This window comes from Carassius carassius, chromosome 15 (genome assembly GCF_963082965.1).
Source record: "Carassius carassius chromosome 15, fCarCar2.1, whole genome shotgun sequence".
NCBI classification, from domain to species: Eukaryota; Metazoa; Chordata; class Actinopteri; order Cypriniformes; family Cyprinidae; genus Carassius; species Carassius carassius.
The window spans coordinates 17,598,261-17,616,395 of NC_081769.1; the positions used below are offsets into that span (position 1 = coordinate 17,598,261).

Genomic DNA, 18,135 nt, shown 5'->3' on the forward strand with positions numbered 1-18,135 from the left:
TTCAAGCTTCCCCACATTATACAGAGAGAACAAAATCGGAAAATTCTAAGTTGTTACATCATCTTTCTGAAGTTCTCGACGGCTTCCTTCACTTTTTGTAGTTCTGTTTCATTCTGCCTCAGCTGGAGGAAAGAAAATAATGTTGCACTTTTCTTCAAGACAAGCAACTGCAGACAACTTTAATTTAAGACCATTTACCACCTTCCATCCCACTTACCTTCTCAGCATCTGCCTCCTGCACTTTAACAGGGACTTTCTCCTTGTAGTCATTCTTGGCCATCTTTTCCTTCATCTTTTCCATCTGTTTCTCCAGCTCCCCTTTCTTCGCTGTCAGTTTAGTGACCTCCTTTTCCAAATCAATCAAACCCTGATTCGCAGAAAAGCAGAAAGCTCATTACACTCATTGAAATGTGCCGCTGTAGGAGAGGGGGAAATGAATTCTTGACACAATGCCAAACCAGATGATTGGGTGCTGAGAACGTTGATGTTATTTTTAGAGAATCAAATTAAAATAAATACTTAATCCTCATTTCTAGTTGATTAAATGAATTAATGTGTTTGGCAGCTGTAGTAGGATTATGACAACCAGAATAAAACTCCTTCAGGTGTGTTAGTGCAAGTCACAATGCTTTCGTCATGAAACAACATTCTCGAAGACTTTTACCCTCAGCATTAGGTGAACAGTGCATTTATCTGAGGCAATGGCCACCGCACAGCCTTGTGGGATAGTGCTATCGCCCCCCACAACTGGGTGAACAGCCTGAGAGTAAGACAGCGTCTGGATCTGAAGACTGTATGTCTGCACCAGAGCAGCAGTATCAGAGTCTATGCACTGCAGATAACCTGACACGGAGAGATACAACAGTTACACATCTGCTAGTAAAAATCTGAAATAATACAAAGACTGTGAGGTTCTCATACATTACTACCATATGGTCAGTAGGTTGTGTGTAAACCTCAATTTTGTGTTTGATATGGGTAATATTGAGACTAGGGATGCACCAACTTTTGCCTCTTGTGATTCTGTAATGAAGCTCGTGAAGCCGTGTTGGGCAACATTTTTATATTATATTAAAATAATTTTAATGTACTTTTTAAATACATTTCAGAATATTGCATTATATTTTCGTATATATTACCATGATCATTATTTTTTAATTTGTTTTTTTAGAAAAAAACTTTATATTGATCAAAGAATCAGACAAAAATGTTTCATGTTTTAAACAAAAAGATTTTGACAATTCTGTCTTTAATTACACACCCTCATTTCGTTCCAAAACCTTAAGACCTTCGTTCATCTTCAGAACAAAGATTAAGATATTTTTGATGAAATCTGTGAGCTCTCTTACCCATGTAATGTAATTTACACAATCAACACCCAGAAACGTAGCAGGGCGATCTGTAAAATAATCCATGTGACATCAGCGGTTCAACCCTAATTTTATAAAGCTACGAGAATACTTTTTGTACGCAAAGAATAACAACTTTATTAAACAATTCGTTGTTTCTCTGTCATTTTGGAGAGTTTCCGACAAATTGCTGTTTCTGGATGTTGATTATGTTAATTACATTGCTGTCTGTGGGAGGGTCAGAGAGCTCTCAGAATGCATCAAAATGATCTTCATCTTTGTTCTGAAGATGAACGAAGGTCTTGTGGTTTTGGAATGACATGAGGGTGAGTAATTAATGACAGAATTTTCATTTTCTGTGAACTATCTTTTTAAGCGGGACAACTCCTTGCAATACTGATAATAAGAAATGTTTCTTGAGCAGCAAATCAGCATATTAAAATGATTTCTGAAGGATCATATGACACGGAAGACTGGAGTAGTGGCTGCTTTGCCATCATAGGATTACATTTTATTTTAAAATACATTAGAAAACCTTCTTTTTTTTACTGGAATAATATTTCACAATACTCTGCTGCATTTACTGCCAACCCCAAACATTTGAACAGTAACATATTTTTCGGACTATAAGTCGCACCTGAGTTTAAGTCGCATCAGTCCAAAAATACGTCATGATGAGGAAAAAAACATAAGTCGCACTGGACTATAAGTCGCATTTATTTAGAACCAAGAGAAAACATTACCATCTACAGGACTACAGGAGCACTGAGCAGTATAGAGCGCCCTCTCGCGGCTGTAGACAGTAATGTTTTCTCTTGGTTCATATCTCTCGGTTCATGTCCAATTAATTTTGATAAATAAGTCGCACCTGACTATAAGCCGCAGGAACAGCCAAACTATGGAAAAAAGTGTGACTTATAGTCCGGACAATACGGTAAATGTAATGTAAAATATTTTGTCTTAAACTAAAAATACAACTCAAAAATATTTTTTTAATAAAAAATCTATTATTGATCTGATGACAACCAACAAATATTGCCCTCATTTTTTTATGACAATCCAGCACTGGATTTGGATCAGTCACATCAGATCGATCCCCTATCGGTTTAAAATGGGCCATCTACCAATATTGACCCACGCTTCGGATCAGTGCATCCCTAGTTGAATCTAGTCAGTGTGAAATGAGTGTGCAGTGTACTGTGTTAGGTCTCACATTCAGCGCGGGTCTTGGTCAGGTTATAATCGGCCCTGAGTGATCGGATGGTTTTGACCACAGACATGACAAACTCCATCTGACGGTCGATGTCCTCGCTGCGCCAACAGAACTACAAACAAACAAAACACACCATTTACACCAGAAACCACCACAGAATGCATTTCGTTCAGACAACATTCTCTCTTTTCATTAAAACTTTAAAGTTCCTAAGGTTATTTTTAATCTAGTCACCTTCACATACATTGCCTCAATGAATGACGAAAAATGATCCAGGATAAAACTCTAAGAAGAGCTCATTATAGTAGGACATCAAAGACTAGATCATGATTAATAAACTTTTTTTTAATTAAGGCTGGTTCTCTGTGTGATTCTGCCGCCTTCTGACCAGACAATTCTTGTTACATTAACCAGCAAGTAGTAATTCATATGTGTAGATGACATCATGAACACATCACTGTTCTGACTCAAATCCACCTGATGTTTTATTGGCTGAGGTAAACCAACTGCGTCCTGACATTGTTTAACAGAATAGAATAACATTTTTACCTACATACTAGAAAACACTGCCATTACACTTGACCTTTGACCTCTGCTCACCTCTGATGTTTCTGGGTAAGGTGTGACACAGATGCTGGGAGGGCTTTCCTGAGGATGTCTTCTTGGCAACCGCTGGAAGAGCTCTTCAGTCACAAAAGGCATGATGGGAGACAGAAGGCGGAGTCCCACCTCCAAACAGGTGTAGAGAGTCTGTCTGCAGATGTCCGCTTGCTTTTGTCCCTCCGAGTCTGTCCTGCTCAACACCGGCTTCACACTCTCCTACAACGACAGAAGAAAAAAACAACAACTCAAATTTAACAAATTCTTATTGGATAATGCCTTATTTTAGAAATGGGTGTGTGTATTATACAAATGAAGAGGTCAAACTCAAATGTGTGAATTCATTACCAGATAAACATCGCAGAGCTCGTACAGCCAGAAATTGTAGATGGCGGTGGTGATTGTGGTAAAATCGTAGGCCTGAAATCCGCCATCGCACAGTGCTACTGCTGCACTCAGACGGGACAGAATCCAGCGGTCAGACACACTTTCACTGCCACACAGCTGAGAGACAGAATAACATGTTAAACAGAGAGGGATATCAACCCACAATACACCACAGACTATCTGTTTACAAATACTGAACATAGTTAGCATGTCCTGACACATGCTCCATCAATCTACCACTTCCTCCAGTCCATCTCGCTCACCTGAGCTTTCTCGCAGGGCACAAATCCCTCTCCCAGAGTCCTCATGGCAAACTTCACTGCATTCCACAGCTTGTTACAGAAATGCCTGTATCCCAGAATCCTGTTCACATCCAGATTAATGTCTCGGCCTGGGAGAAATAAACAAAAACGCACATTATACTTTATGTAACAGTGTACCTTATCTTAAACTAATCTAAAAGGCACTTCGATGCTTTATTTGTTAAGTACACTAATAAATTCACACATTCATAACATTGTGTAAACTACTTTTTGTCTAATACTGTAACATTTTTTACCTTGACTGGTGTAAGCACACAGAGCAAATCTGAGCGCATCAGTCCCGCATTCTGGAATTCCACTGGGATAGTCGGATTTCTACAGAGCGGACACAAACAGAACAGAATAGAAAAGCACTGCTGCAGCTAAGGGTACAATAACAAGAGATTTCAAGAAATCTCAAGAAACCGGGTTTTACCTGTCCCTGTTTGGCCTTCTCAATCTCCAGAGGGTCAAGATTGCTTTCTATTAGCTGAGCATGAAGACCCTACACAAACAAACACACCTTAAATTAATTTTGCACAATAACACCTTATGTAGCCCCGTAGTGTTGCTGGAAGAACTGTTTTTGTTGTTTATGTACCTCCAGTGAAATGCCAGTGATGACGTCCAGAGGGTCGATGACGTTACCGAGAGACTTGCTCATTTTCCTGCCATGGGCGTCCCGTACCACCGCATGCAGGTACACCTGAACAAACACGTGTTACGATATACACAAGTTAGTCTAGCTCTTGACTGTGGTGACACAGCTTGATACGTCTGAGAGCAAGTTTGGCAGTCTGATGGACACTCACTTTTAAATTTTATAGCTCCAGGAGCTCCAAAAATAAAATATAGAATATATTTAATGTAAAACACACACATCCACACACCCACCTCTTTGAAAGGTAGTTTTCCAGTGAGTTTGAGGCCCATCATGACCATACGAGCCACCCAGAAGAACAGGATATCATGGCCCGTCTCTAACAGTGTGCCTGGGTAGAAGACTCTCAGATCCTCTGTCTAACACACATATGTTGCAATATTACATAATCAGCAAGTCTAGGTATTTAAAATATGACATAATAGGACATATTGTCAAGATTTTGACAATATGACATAAACAGCACCCAGGGACCCCCAACACAAATAAATTAGACTTTTTTTCTCTTTGTAATATATTGCTTATGTAATCATTATATATCATTAGAAATGGAACTATAATATTGTATGTTGTGCATCATATCTATCTATAAACATAAATATATATATATATATATATATATATATATATATATATATATATATATATATATTGTGTGTGTGTGTGTGTGTGTGCTGTATATCTGTAATATCTGACCTCAGTTGGCCAGCCAAAGATGGAGAAGGGGAAGATCCCTGAGGAGAACCAAGTGTCCAACACATCCTCATCTGAAACAGACGATGATGCTTTATTGATGCCAGGGGGTAAAATACTGACATAAAACAGGAGGACAAAAGAACTCTGTTGTAATCAGAGCATGTGTAGGTAAGACTCGTACCCTGACGCAGAGAGATTTTGTCTGCAGTGACATTGAAGCGTTTGGCAGCTTTTTCTCTGGCTTCCTCCTCTTTTCTCCCACTGACCCAATAATGTCCGTCCACATCCTAAACACAGACAACAACATCTTAATTCCCAGCGTCGGTGTGTATCCAGTGCACACACTGCAAGCTGCATTTGGCTGTGCTCACCTCGCCTGGTTTGACTGACGGATCATTCACAGAAACAAAGTACGCTGGTATCCTGTGACCCCACCACAACTGCCGTGAGATGCACCAGTCCCTGAAACCCAAAAAGCGTTACCACAGACAGAAAACACTCCGGCAGAGAACAGCTGGGCAGAGATAGACGGGTCACCTGATGTTGTCCATCCAGTTGAACCAGGTTTTGAGGTGGTGGTCAGGGATGATCTTGAGCTCTCCGTTTCTGACGACATCTGCGGCCTGCTTTCCCATCTCCCTGCAGTCCACGTACCACTGAGGCTTCAGAAGAGGCTCCACTATGTCCTTAGAGCGGCTGACAAACACATATCAAAACCTTTAAACATGGTAATATAACAGCGGCCTATTCCAGGATTAGATGGCATTTCAACAAACTATGAATAATTTGAATACATTTTTCATAAATTGTAAATTACAACATTTAATTGTAATTATTATACAATGGGTTGAATTTTTTATGTAGCTTTGTTGGTCTAGAGATGAAAATATCAGGCAACCTATCCATGTTTGCCTCTGGATAATTGAGCTAGCTTCTATCAGGAGACAGATGAATTAGCACCAAAAAATAGGTTACAAAAAATATAGATTTCACTATATTGCTGTTTTTATTCTTACTGACCCCAGAATTCTGAACAGCAGTGTATTTGCTTAAAAAAAAAAAAAAAAACTGAGTATAATATTTCAGTCAAAGAACTTTATCATGTATTTTTTAAAACTGTTCAATCAAACGTTATATTTCAAGAATAAACTAGTAACTAGCAAGATTACCGTTTTGTGGTGAAGTGTACTAGGTTATTGTATGGCAGCTTTAACAATGTACTTATTGTATAATAAGCATAATTTCTTCCTCTTTTAAAATTTATTATTTTTTTCCTCATGAATTTTCAACTGGGGATCTTGCATTGTTTACTTTTGTTATTCCACAAGGAAAGGAAGCACTTGCGCACCTGTGGTTCACAGCTAGTGATAAATACATGTTTGGTTGTCACTTTCTAAGTCATTGCTTGTAAAACACAATTGTATTATACAATTGCATTAGTTTATGCCTTAAGTACAATGTTGTTTATAATGATAAATAAAGATTTTCAAGTTATATGACCATTTTCAATTCCGTTTCCATTGGCAGTACTGTGTCCTGTATACCTGTCCATGACCACCTAGGTAAATGAAGGAGTTGAGTGGGAGTTAGTGTCTAACCTGCAGACGGGCACCACCATGGGATTGTCTTTGACCTCCTTAAACTGGCCTAAGTCTTTCAGAGCCTGGAGCACAGCTTTCCTTGCCTCAAAGCGCTTCATTCCCTAAAACAACAGAGAAATGCAGATTATTCAAAGAACATTGAATCAGTCTACTGACATGTTTATGGCAAGATTAAAATACCTGGTGTAAACAGGGTAAAATCTATCACAGTATGTGTGTGCCTACCAGGAATGGAGGAGGAACATTGATGAGGAGGCCATTTTCATCTAGGATGTTGATGAAGGGCAGTTTGTGTCTCTCTCCCACCTCGTAATCATTATGATCATGAGCAGGAGTGATCTTCACAGCACCTGAACAATGACACCATATTGTAGACTAAACAAGGCCCAGACAAAGACAGAGAATAACTTTCTGTCCTTGAAACATTTATTACCTGTTCCGAAGTTCATATCCACAAAATCATCAAACACAATGGGCATCTTTCTGTCACAGAATGGGTGAACAACCATCTTTCCTTTGAGATGCTGGACAGAAAAGAAGCTCTCAGTTAACGCGACTCAAACCTTTTCTGACAAAAAAGGGTTTTGAGAAGAAAACTTTTGTGTCACCTGATATCTGGGGTCATTAGGGTGGACGGCAACAGCTGTGTCTCCGAGCATCGTCTCAATACGGGTGGTGGCCACCACCACCTCCTCATCTGCAGGAGAACGCTTCATTTAAACATCTGTATATCTCCTCAGTGCATCTCACCTCAATTCTCCAGACTCATCTCTCACCTGATCCTTCAATCTTGTAAGAGAAGGACACCAGCACTCCAAACTCAACCTTCTCTTTATAACCTGGCACAGGAAGAAGAGTTCGCCCTGTCAGCTCCTTTTTATCGACCTGGAACACAAAACTCATCATGTGACTTCAGTAAAAAGAGACTGTCATTTCAATCACCAGCCACTTTCCCACATAAACTTAACCTGTTGTGAAAACTGATATTGTTTTTAACTAAAGCTACACTGACAAGTCTTACTTGTGTGTTGGGATGGTTTAAAACTCCATTTTAGTAAAGTTTTCCGAAACAAAACATTATTGCTGTGTCACTTACAATAGTTCAGTTTGTTCAATAGTTTGGGGTCTGAATTAAATTAATATTTTTATTTAGCAAGCGACAGTAAAGAAAATGATAAAGCTAAAAATAATTTATATTTCAAATAAATGCTGTTTCTAAACTTTATAGTCATAAAATATATATTTTTTTAAAATATATTAATATATTAATATATATTAATATATTAATTGTTTTAATATATACATTTTAATATATATTAAAAATAGTAATACTATTAAATTGTAATAATATGTCACAATATTATTTTTAAACAAAAAGAATGTTTTACTGTCGTTTACCACACAAATATAGTCCTGGTGAACATAAGAGACTTGTCTCAAATATATTTCAAAAATCGTACAAACCCCAAACTTTCTGAACGTTAGTGGCATTGGATGAGTTTTCCCACTTGTTTAATCACAGATGGGAGAGACTAACATTGAAATGTCGAAGTTTGCATGCATACATGAACATACTTCTATGTCAGAGATGGCAGAGTTGAGGGTGCAGGACCAGTTGACGAGTCTCTTGCTCCTGTAGATCACACCCTCCTCATGCAAACGTACAAAAGCCTCCTGGACCGCATACGACAGTTTCTGCAAGCAGACAGTATTACACATGATAACAGATTAGCCATCATTAATCATCATTAATGACACTTTAATGCTAAGTAGCACAAAGTTTGGGTTTTAAGCACTGTACTCACATCATCCATGGTAAAACAAGCTCTGTCCCAGTCCAGAGAAGAACCCAGCTTCTTCAGTTGGTGATAGATGCGATCTCCCTTTCTGTTCGACATTGAAAGGAAGAGAAATGTGTTCATATAATTGGAGCTAAATTAATTATTTATAGATCTAATGGAATTATCCATCTCCATTCCAGAATTCTCCTCAACCTCTCACACTCACTCGTTCTTCCACTTCCAGACCTCCTGGATGAAGTTCTCTCTCCCGAGATCATGTCTGGTCATCTTTCGCTCTCTCATCAGTTTCTTCTCCACCACCACCTGTGTGGCGATACCAGCGTGATCACAGCCGGGATTCCACAGTGTGGTCTCTCCTCTCATCCGGTGCCTGCATCATCACACATAAGCAAACACATCATTACTTTTGATGCATGATATTATATTGCATTAGATTGCATAATATTTGGCCTATGCTTTATTAACAATAATATGCCTTTCTATCTTTTAATTACTGCATAACAAAGTTAATATTATGGCTTATAAACTAATATTTATAACAATTATGACTGGCGGTTACCATCTTGTCAGGCAATCCTGAATGGCATTGGTCAAGGCGTGACCAAGGTGGAGGGATCCGGTTACATTGGGTGGAGGAATACACATCATGAACACTCCATGTGGGTTTGGCTCACTCACATTCTTCCTCTGGGAGCAGAAATATAATTCAAAAAAATAACACTAGTACCATTCCAAAGTTTGAGGTCGGTAGGATTCTTAAAAATGTTCTTTCATGCTCACCAGAGGCTGTTTATTTTCTCAAATACAGTAATATTGTACAATATTATTATTATATTATAATTATTATTATAGAATTGGAGCTAAAATCTTGTCGAGCACTTCGATCTGTCCCAATGATAGGCGAAGATTTTCTGGTAATGTGAGGCGTTCAGAAATCAAACATGTCTGATATTTAGGATTTTAAATCTATGATTGGATCAGCACTTTCACAATAGTAATGTGCGACCGAGATACAGCTGCTGTACAGCTCCAATGGAAAGTGGAGACAGAGGAAACTGCTGAAGTTTTGTGGTAACATGTCTATATAATGTGTCAAAAACGAATCACAACCATAAGGACAAACGGAAGCGCTGGGGTGAAATCGCCTCAGTTATGAGAGTACTGGCTGATTGCAGAAAGCTGCTAGCTCTCTGAATGCATCAAAAATATCTTAATTTGTGTTTTGAAGTTGAACGAAGGTCTTACAGGTGGGGAACGACATGAGGGTGAGTAATTAATGACAGAATTTTCATTTTTGGATGAAATATCCCTTTAATCTTTACTTGCTGAATAAAATAGTGTACCTACAGTGTCTCAGGATGAACCAACATACTTTTGATTATTTTAATGTCATACCCCATATTCAGGCTTGAAGAAACCCTGTTTCTCCCACCAGGAGTACCAGGCCGCTTCCACATACTGAGGACTGTAAGAATCAGGCAGAGGACTCAAGACATCTGAAACACAGAAAACGTTACATTACACATTTGAAAAATATAATTACTGCTTAATGGAAGCAAAAATGCACCTTTTTTCTCTCCAGGCGGCGTTGGGATGTTGTAGGTAATCACACCTAGTTCCTTCTTCTCAGGTTTGGCCTTTTTCTGTTGGAGGGAACAGAGGTGACAACAATACAGTATAAGAAGTTCAGCTGTCTGTCTAGCTCCGTTTGTATCAGTGTTATTAAGAGAATAAGATGCTGAGATCATCACTCTACCTCAGTCTGAGGCTGCGTCTTCGTCTTCTTCTCCTCCATCTCTTTCTTCTGTTGAAACTTTTCCATCTTTTCTCGCTTCTTGGCCTCTTTCTTCAGCTGAGCCTCTGTTTTAGGAGGACCTGAGAATAATAAAGAAGCCGATACATTACAAACAAATCCTTCAGACAACTCCTAAAAGCCATTCAGACAAATTGATAAGACCAAGTCTATCTGAAGTTACAAGAACATATCAGCTGATGTTTTAATCTACTAGTTTATAATGATCTTAAAATAGACACAAAACACTATTCCTTTAAATCAAACACATCCTTACCGTTAGCAGGTGTGCCGTCTGGTGTAGCCGCTTCAGAAGCAGCAGTTGCTGTGGCATTCATAGCAGAGCTGGGTTTGGGTGTCACAGGGACCATTTTCTCACACAGTGAGATTTTACCAAGCACCTTCAGGAACTGTGGCTGGTTCACACAAGTATTATACCATCTTGTCACATTCACCAATGACTTCCTGTCTGCAGGCTCCAATGCCTTCAAAGGAAACAAACATACTAATAATCAGGAATCTATCATTTTGACAACAATTACAACAAATTAAATATAAATGTAATACCGGTATAATTGTCAAACTAATACTTCAACTACTAAAAATATTTTTTTATGAATTGAAATAAAGCTCAAATAAACTAAATATTACACACACACACAGACACACACAAAAATTTGAAATGTTGGCCTTGGCATCTTACTGCATAAATGTTAACTAAAGTACTAAAATAAAAAAATAAAAAAATAAAAATAAGAATTATATATATATATATTATATATATATATATATATATATATATATATATATATATATTATATATATATATAAAGCGGAGCACTGCAGGAAAAAAATAGTAGGCTCAATGATGTGCACGATTATAAATTGAGAGAACGATTTAGTAAATTTTGTGCATGATTTAGCAAATCGAGGGAATAAAAAAGTAACCATGTGCACCTTTAAATACACTGATGGAATGAATTAGTAAATCGTCCGCACGATTTATTTAAATTTTCTTGCATGTCCGTAATATATAAAAAAATCTATAAACAGAAACCTATACACAAAACCACATAAATGAACTAAAACTAAAACAGATTTTTTTAAAATCCTTTTTAAAAATATTAATAAACTATGAAGGTATTTAAAATAACATTAATCGGGCGTGCATTTCCTGCTTGACTTTCTTCTGCAAAAAAATTAGAAATATCTGTTTGCCCATACAATGAAAGTCAATGGCATGCAGCATTGTTTCTGGATTCCACTGACTTTCATTGTATGGCCAAAACAGTTTGAACATTCTTCACAACGTCTACTTTGTTCCACAGAAGAAAGAAAGAAATACATGTCTGGAATGGCATGAAATATGATGATGAGTAAATGATGACAGATCTTAAATATTTTTCACAACACAACCTGTCATAATAAAAGAGTTGACGTGGTCAAGCATACAGATGTGTACTCACATATTTAAATGGCAGGAGTGCTGCCACAGTAACAGCTATATCCGCCAAAGTCACACCCTCTCCTACAAGGAACGTCCGCAGCGCTAGAGTCTCATCTAGAGCTTTGAGAACATGCAGCAGCTCTGCTTTGGAACTCTGCTGGAGCTAAAATGAAAGGTCAACTGATATTACATTGAAAACGCATTCTGATCATATATGGGCCTATACAGACAAATACATACCTTCTTATCAACCTCCATGATCCCCAGCAGAGGGAATGTCACGGCACAGGCCACGGGCATCAGCTCGTTCTCAGCAAAGCTCAGCCATTGCCAAACCTGACTCTCCTGCTTCTTATCGCTGCCGGTCCGGTTGCCCGCTGCTGCCAGGTACCAGCTCACAGCATTAGCACCGGTGAGCACGGTGCCGCCCGAACCAGCTAAGACCAGCGCAGGACGAGATCTGGCCACTTCAGCCGGAGGGTCCTCATGGATGATTCGTGGAGGAGATGGACAGAATTCAGCAGCGACCGAGGGCAACAAACTCCTGAAGTCATCCGGGTGGGAAGAAATGTATAGAGTGTCCATCTGACAGACAGATATGAATAATACTTTTTTGCAAAACTCACTTAATTTAAAATGAATTTAATTTAATACATCGGAAATGAAAGCAAGCAGTATTAGAATAATGTGTGTCAATTTTCTTTGTCAAGTGACAAAACCTTTAAGACATTAATATTTACAATTATTGCATATCACACTGTTTGCTTTTTTTTTTATTTTTTTTATTTTTATATCCAATCGTGTTTCCCAAGTCTCGTCACTTTTGTTTTACCTGCTAATGACACATAAACCAGTACTTCTCTTGTCAGATCAGATGTAGAAAATGAGCTCACTGAATTAAGATTCACTTAAGAAATTGTATTAGTTTTAAGCTCGCGATAAACCCTTTTATTCGGTAACCCTTTTATGTTTATATTATAATGTAATGCTGGCATAATAACTATTCTGACGTAAATATAGACCTAAGTTAATTGGCTAAACGCATGGTCTGTTTATTTCAGCAGAGCTATGACTGTAAATGTCAAGAAACTACACATAACACACAGACACACATTCGATTGTATCGGTTTGGCGGTATCTGTTAAAGTCTTGTTGAATATCATTAATAACTCACCTGTGCAGCAGCAGTGGGGAAACGTCAGCCTAAATCCAGCATGCAGAGGATCCAATGCTTCATAAGCGCTGCCGTAAAGTGATGTAACCGGTCGTAAAGCGCATCCGTCTGACGCAATAAATGTGTAACAGACTACAGTGTCCGATAGAGGCGCTACGAGCTACAATTACACTCAACGCTATGATGTAAGCCACTGGAAATGAGAACTGATGGGCAATGTACAAATTAAACATTGACAAATTGCTGCTTATTCCTTCTGAGACAAAAGTAGTAGCCGATACTGTTGCCAATAAAGAACATTATTTGTTATTTTGAATGTAGTATTGACAACCTTTTAGACGTTATGATTTTGTAGAGCAAATTTAATATTTACAAATTTTATCTCATAAGCCTTTCTGTAACGATCTTATCTTTTTTAAATCAAGGGTTTTCAAACGAGGGAGCGGAAAGAAGTGCGAGAGGGTCCGTGGAAAATTTGAAAGAAAATCAGTGTAAAAAAGTAAAAATAGATAAATAATAAAAATACGATTAAAATAAATAAATAAATGCGTAAATAATCAAATCAAATAAAAATAGGTTAAAATAAATGAGTAGATAATTCATCAAGCAGGCCTAAGCAAATAAATAAATACATCTAACAATACAATATGCTACTTTTAAAAAAACAAACTATTAAAACTATTAAATAGGCTTTTAGGCTATTTTCCAATGAATATATATATATATTTTTAGGGCTATAGGTAGCCTACCTTTTACATTTTAGGATGGGAGTCTTTTACTCAAGGATGATCATATTTGGAGATCTATGTGGCTAAATAAGGCTAAATATTATGAACCTGTATATGTACATTTTTAGTTTTAGATCACTTAATAAAGGTTTTGCTTTACAATCATATTTTATTCATGTAAACGACTTGTCATAATCAAAGATTATGTACAGCCACCTGCTTTTCTAATAATAAGTGAGGGTATTAAATATATTTGCCTTAACTTTCTTTGCTTTTTATAGTCTTATTCAGTAGATTTACATTGATTACCTTGAAGGTCTTGTGTTATTGATTAGACTATAAATGACAGAGAGCATGACTCACAGAGAAGAGGTTTTATTGCAGCATATAAACCATGACACAGCAAGGTGTTTATATGTCAGATGAAATGACCAACATTTGACAACAATTACATAATCTTTCTGACACTTAACAAACATTTCTCAGCACCTTGAAAGAGTTACAATTCACCCTGCACCTTCCCTTTTCAAATAATTAGGAGATTTATGTAGGTATTTTAAGGCAGAATGTAAAACAGCGGTTTCATGATTCATAACCACATGCCATATGGTTAATATCCAGTGTGCAGCCTGACAATTATAGAGTGCAACTGTCAGGATCCGGAAGTAAAAATCCCATTCGGTTTCTCCATAGGGGAACTGATTTTTAACTGTAACTTATAAATCATTAAAGACCGACCTACTGTGAGTTGCAAGATTGGTAATCGATGGTATATGCTTTTGCTGAAGCCATCAGTCTGCATTATTTCTACTTGATTTTTAAATGCTCAATTCCAACATCGATTCCAAACTATATTATGATTCTGCAGAAAAATCTCCAGCATTTGGAGAACTGAAACAACAAATTGAACCAACCCTTTAGCAGCTGTCCACCTCCATGAAACACTACGAATGACATCATTTTGAAATATATCACATAAAATACGTTAAGTGGACAGTCCTGCACCTTTTCAAAGAATGTGATTTTTTTAAATCAAAGTTTGTAATGTTTTGATTCACCAACAGTAGGAGATAGTTGGCTTGATTCGTGGCTCTGTGAAATCCTTAAAAAAGGATCCTTAATCCTTAACTATGGGAAAAATAAATAGGAAAAATACTTCCGGAACCAAGGCCGTTGAAAAAGTGGACAGGAACTAATGCACTCTATTTGTGGTGTAATATGCAAATAAGTATCTAGCACAGGCATATATACACACATTTAAGTCTATTCACCAACCACTTCAGACTTCAGCAAGTCAGGTGTTTGCAATTCAGATGATTCCTCTGAGCTCCCTCCAAAAGCTTCCTGGACATTCGATAGTGTGTTGTCCACTACTCCACCTATGATGGATGCTACAATGTTAAGCATGTGGCCCACCCCCTTTCCACTTCTCCAGGTAAGTTTGCCAACCCCACTTCCCACGGTTGACACCTGGTGGCCCATTTCTGAGGATACGACACATAGGTAATCTACCGTATGATCGAAGACTGAGCAGAGAATCATCCTGATGATCCTAAAACCATTCCCCACTGTTCCTGTCATGATTCCCACGGCATCTGATGCCAGAGTGCCTGTCCCTATGAATCCTTCCTGGAAAGCCACAAACAGGCTTTCGGCTAATGGACTGAGGCAGGCGTAAGTCGTGCACACGCTTGTTTCTCCTGTCTGGTACAAGGTGTTCAAGATGCATGAAATGCCAGAATACACCCCTGAGACCAAGTTGTTGACCAAAGTGCAGCTGTCACCAGGCACTGAGGCCAGAACAGCCAGATCTTCCTGAAGAATGTAGGTTAGCTGGAAAGGAAGGTTAGTGACTCGGTTTACAATTGGAGAGAAAGGGGCATAAAAGAGATAGATGGTGGAAGACAAAACTTTGAGGAGCGCAGACTCTGAGCTCTCTGTCTCATTGGTGCTCTCTTGAAACTCCATGTCTGAATCTCTCAAAGATGTGTAGCTTCGGGCTTCACCATTAACATTCTCTGAAGTCATTTCCTCTGTTCTTGGTTCTGATGTTTCTGCTTCCTGAGAGTTGTGTTCGCCAGTGTGCTCTTCACTTTGCACATCAGAGTTGGGTGTTTCGATGCCATTCACTTGCTTTTTCAAGAGCAATGCAAGCTCCTCTTCACTCTGATGTCCTACTTCACCACAACCTCCTGAAAACAGTCCTGCAACTCCTATTAGCTCCTCCAAAGCCTTAATGCTGAGCACCTTCATGTCCCCCTCCATCACTAGCCCAACACTGAAACTACTATATCCATTTGATGCAGCACAACACACTGCTGACCACAACAGTTCCCCCCTGCATTTATTTAAACCACCTAAACCAATCTGCACATAAATGTCTCCACTTATCTTTGAACACTTTGGTATGATGGAGCTCCTTATGAACTCTGCGGTCAAAGAATCCCATTTAAATAGAGGGTAGCTGTGATGGGGTGATGGGGTCTCATTGGTGGTTCCTCTGTAAAGAGCTGGAATAGCCACAGGGGAATCATCATTGATCTCTTCTTTGTCATCCTGCTGATGGGTTAAAAAGACATGGACTTAATTACTTGCACAAGGATTGTTCACCCAAAAATGTTAATTCTGGCATCACTTACATTTGCCACCTTCATGTCATTCCAAACCTACATGACATTTTCTTTAGAATGTAAAATAATACATTTTAAAGAATGTTGAGGTCCAAACAACATTAGACCCCATTGATCTTCACTATACAGAGGAAAAGCTGAAACTGGATTTAAAGTATCTTTTTTGTTACTCAGATAAAAAGGAGTAGTTTTGGAATAACATGAGAGTGAGTTAATAATGACAGAATGTTCTCTTTAAACAAAGAATTTAAAATCGCAAGTTTTGTAGCTGATGGACAGGAATGAGATGTTTGTTTTGAGGTGTGACGGAATGAAACAACCTGTTCTGAGTCAGTTACATGAACAGCCTTGTTAATTAAATGCAGTCAGATTGTCTTAATGGGTTAGTTTGAATTATGGATAACACCAATCTATTGATCTATTGCTCGTCGGTAAGACTGACCATAATAAACGGCTCTTAAAAATGTAATCTTTATATTGATGCTAGATTCTGGGGAGCTGCACCATGTGATATTTTACAATTACTCTCATCTTGTCATAAAAAGGTCCAGTTGTCTGATATTTTAGGAGACTTTTGGATTTGACACACAGGGTCTCCAGGGATACTGTGATGTAATGTCCTGTTTGTTTTCTGCATGTTGGTTGCACATGAATGATTTTGCAGACATGTTTACCAAAATGCAATTCATTCAAGGAGTGGAATACAACACTTGCATGATGAGCATGTTTTAATCTGTATATTACAAAAGAAACCTAATAATAATGTTCTTCAAAACACTAACTTTTAATGTATACTATATACTAATTAAAAAACATGCTTACCATAAGTGCATCTGAATAAGTGACAGTTTGAGAACTGCATTTTCATTTTTTTTTATTAATCAATAGAAATGACAAAAAAAATTATCATGTTGTTTATCCTACTAAAAATTATCCATGAAATGGTTCGATTTTTCTCTTCCCCTTGACAGCCTTTTAAATTAGCATGTCAGCAGAAACCATAATGAATGTCATTTAGCAATACTCTGTGGTAAAAAATTCAGACATCTATAACCTGTACTTACACTCATTTAGTAGGATAGCTCTCCCCGTAAAAGATTAAAACAACCAACACTTCATCACAACAATGCATTTTTAGCAAATCTGTATATGCTCAAATCTTCCCCTGAAGTCTATTCAAGCTCCAAGAGAGTGTCTCACCGTGCTCTGCTCTCCTCTGCCCCATCCATTTTTCAAGCCGAGGTGAAGTGCTGTATAGATGGTTGCTTGGCAGTTGGCATTATAGAGCGATGCAAAAGGCCGTCCGGTCAGATGTGTGTGACACCTCTGCTCCAAACCCAGCTCAGACAGTGAGTGTGAAGGTGTGCCTCTGAAAAAACACTCTTGACACTGGAGGAACCCTGGATCAAGATCTGTGAGGGTACTTGCCCGGACTACACCACCGTTAAACAGCACTGCAGAGATGAACACTGCGAGTCTGGGCAGAGCAAACAGCATGGCCGAACCCTCAGTACAACGAAGCAGAGACTGCAGCTAACAGTGCTGAACTAGCAGCTACACAAAACAAGCTCCTGCTACACTCTCTCTCTCTCTTCAGCTATGCAGAATGAGCCTGGGCACAATCTCACCTTCTCCATCCCTCCCCCTTTCAGTCCCTCACTCTCTTTCATCCATCCCTCCCTTTCTAAATCACACTTTCTGACTACACCTCGTCCTAGTATTGCTATAATGCACACAAACCAGTACACACACC

The 18,135-nt window shown here is 38.3% G+C and overlaps 2 protein-coding genes across 3 annotated transcripts; both read right to left on the reverse strand.

The window, feature by feature from the left end:
- Nucleotides 1–31: 31 nt before the first annotated feature.
- LOC132158319 (valine--tRNA ligase-like) lies at nt 32–12,464 on the reverse strand. Its single transcript, XM_059567682.1, has 30 exons — nt 12,091–12,464; nt 11,870–12,013; nt 10,681–10,888; nt 10,368–10,486; nt 10,179–10,254; nt 10,007–10,107; nt 9,171–9,298; nt 8,817–8,981; nt 8,615–8,696; nt 8,385–8,504; nt 7,586–7,694; nt 7,418–7,506; nt 7,243–7,333; nt 7,035–7,159; nt 6,807–6,910; nt 5,746–5,904; nt 5,580–5,670; nt 5,390–5,495; nt 5,209–5,279; nt 4,746–4,871; nt 4,453–4,557; nt 4,288–4,356; nt 4,109–4,187; nt 3,813–3,940; nt 3,511–3,666; nt 3,163–3,381; nt 2,563–2,674; nt 665–843; nt 218–367; nt 32–122 (listed from the first exon to the last, which is right to left on the reverse strand). The coding sequence occupies exons 1-30, from the start codon at nt 12,433–12,435 to the stop codon at nt 54–56; spliced, it is 3,825 nt and encodes a 1,274-aa protein (XP_059423665.1). The 5' UTR covers nt 12,436–12,464; the 3' UTR covers nt 32–53.
- A 1,647-nt stretch (nt 12,465–14,111) lies between these two features.
- LOC132158320 (uncharacterized) lies at nt 14,112–18,055 on the reverse strand. 2 transcript variants are annotated; one of them, XM_059567683.1, is made up of 2 exons: nt 17,583–18,055; nt 14,112–16,311 (listed from the first exon to the last, which is right to left on the reverse strand). In XM_059567683.1, exons 1-2 carry the CDS (start codon nt 17,877–17,879, stop codon nt 15,016–15,018), a joined length of 1,593 nt encoding a protein of 530 aa, XP_059423666.1. In that variant the 5' UTR covers nt 17,880–18,055; the 3' UTR covers nt 14,112–15,015. The 2 variants fall into 2 exon arrangements, with proteins under 2 accessions (XP_059423666.1, XP_059423667.1); XM_059567684.1 differs by having other exon boundaries at nt 14,112–16,308; nt 17,583–18,054.
- Between the last annotated feature and the right edge of the window lie 80 nt (nt 18,056–18,135).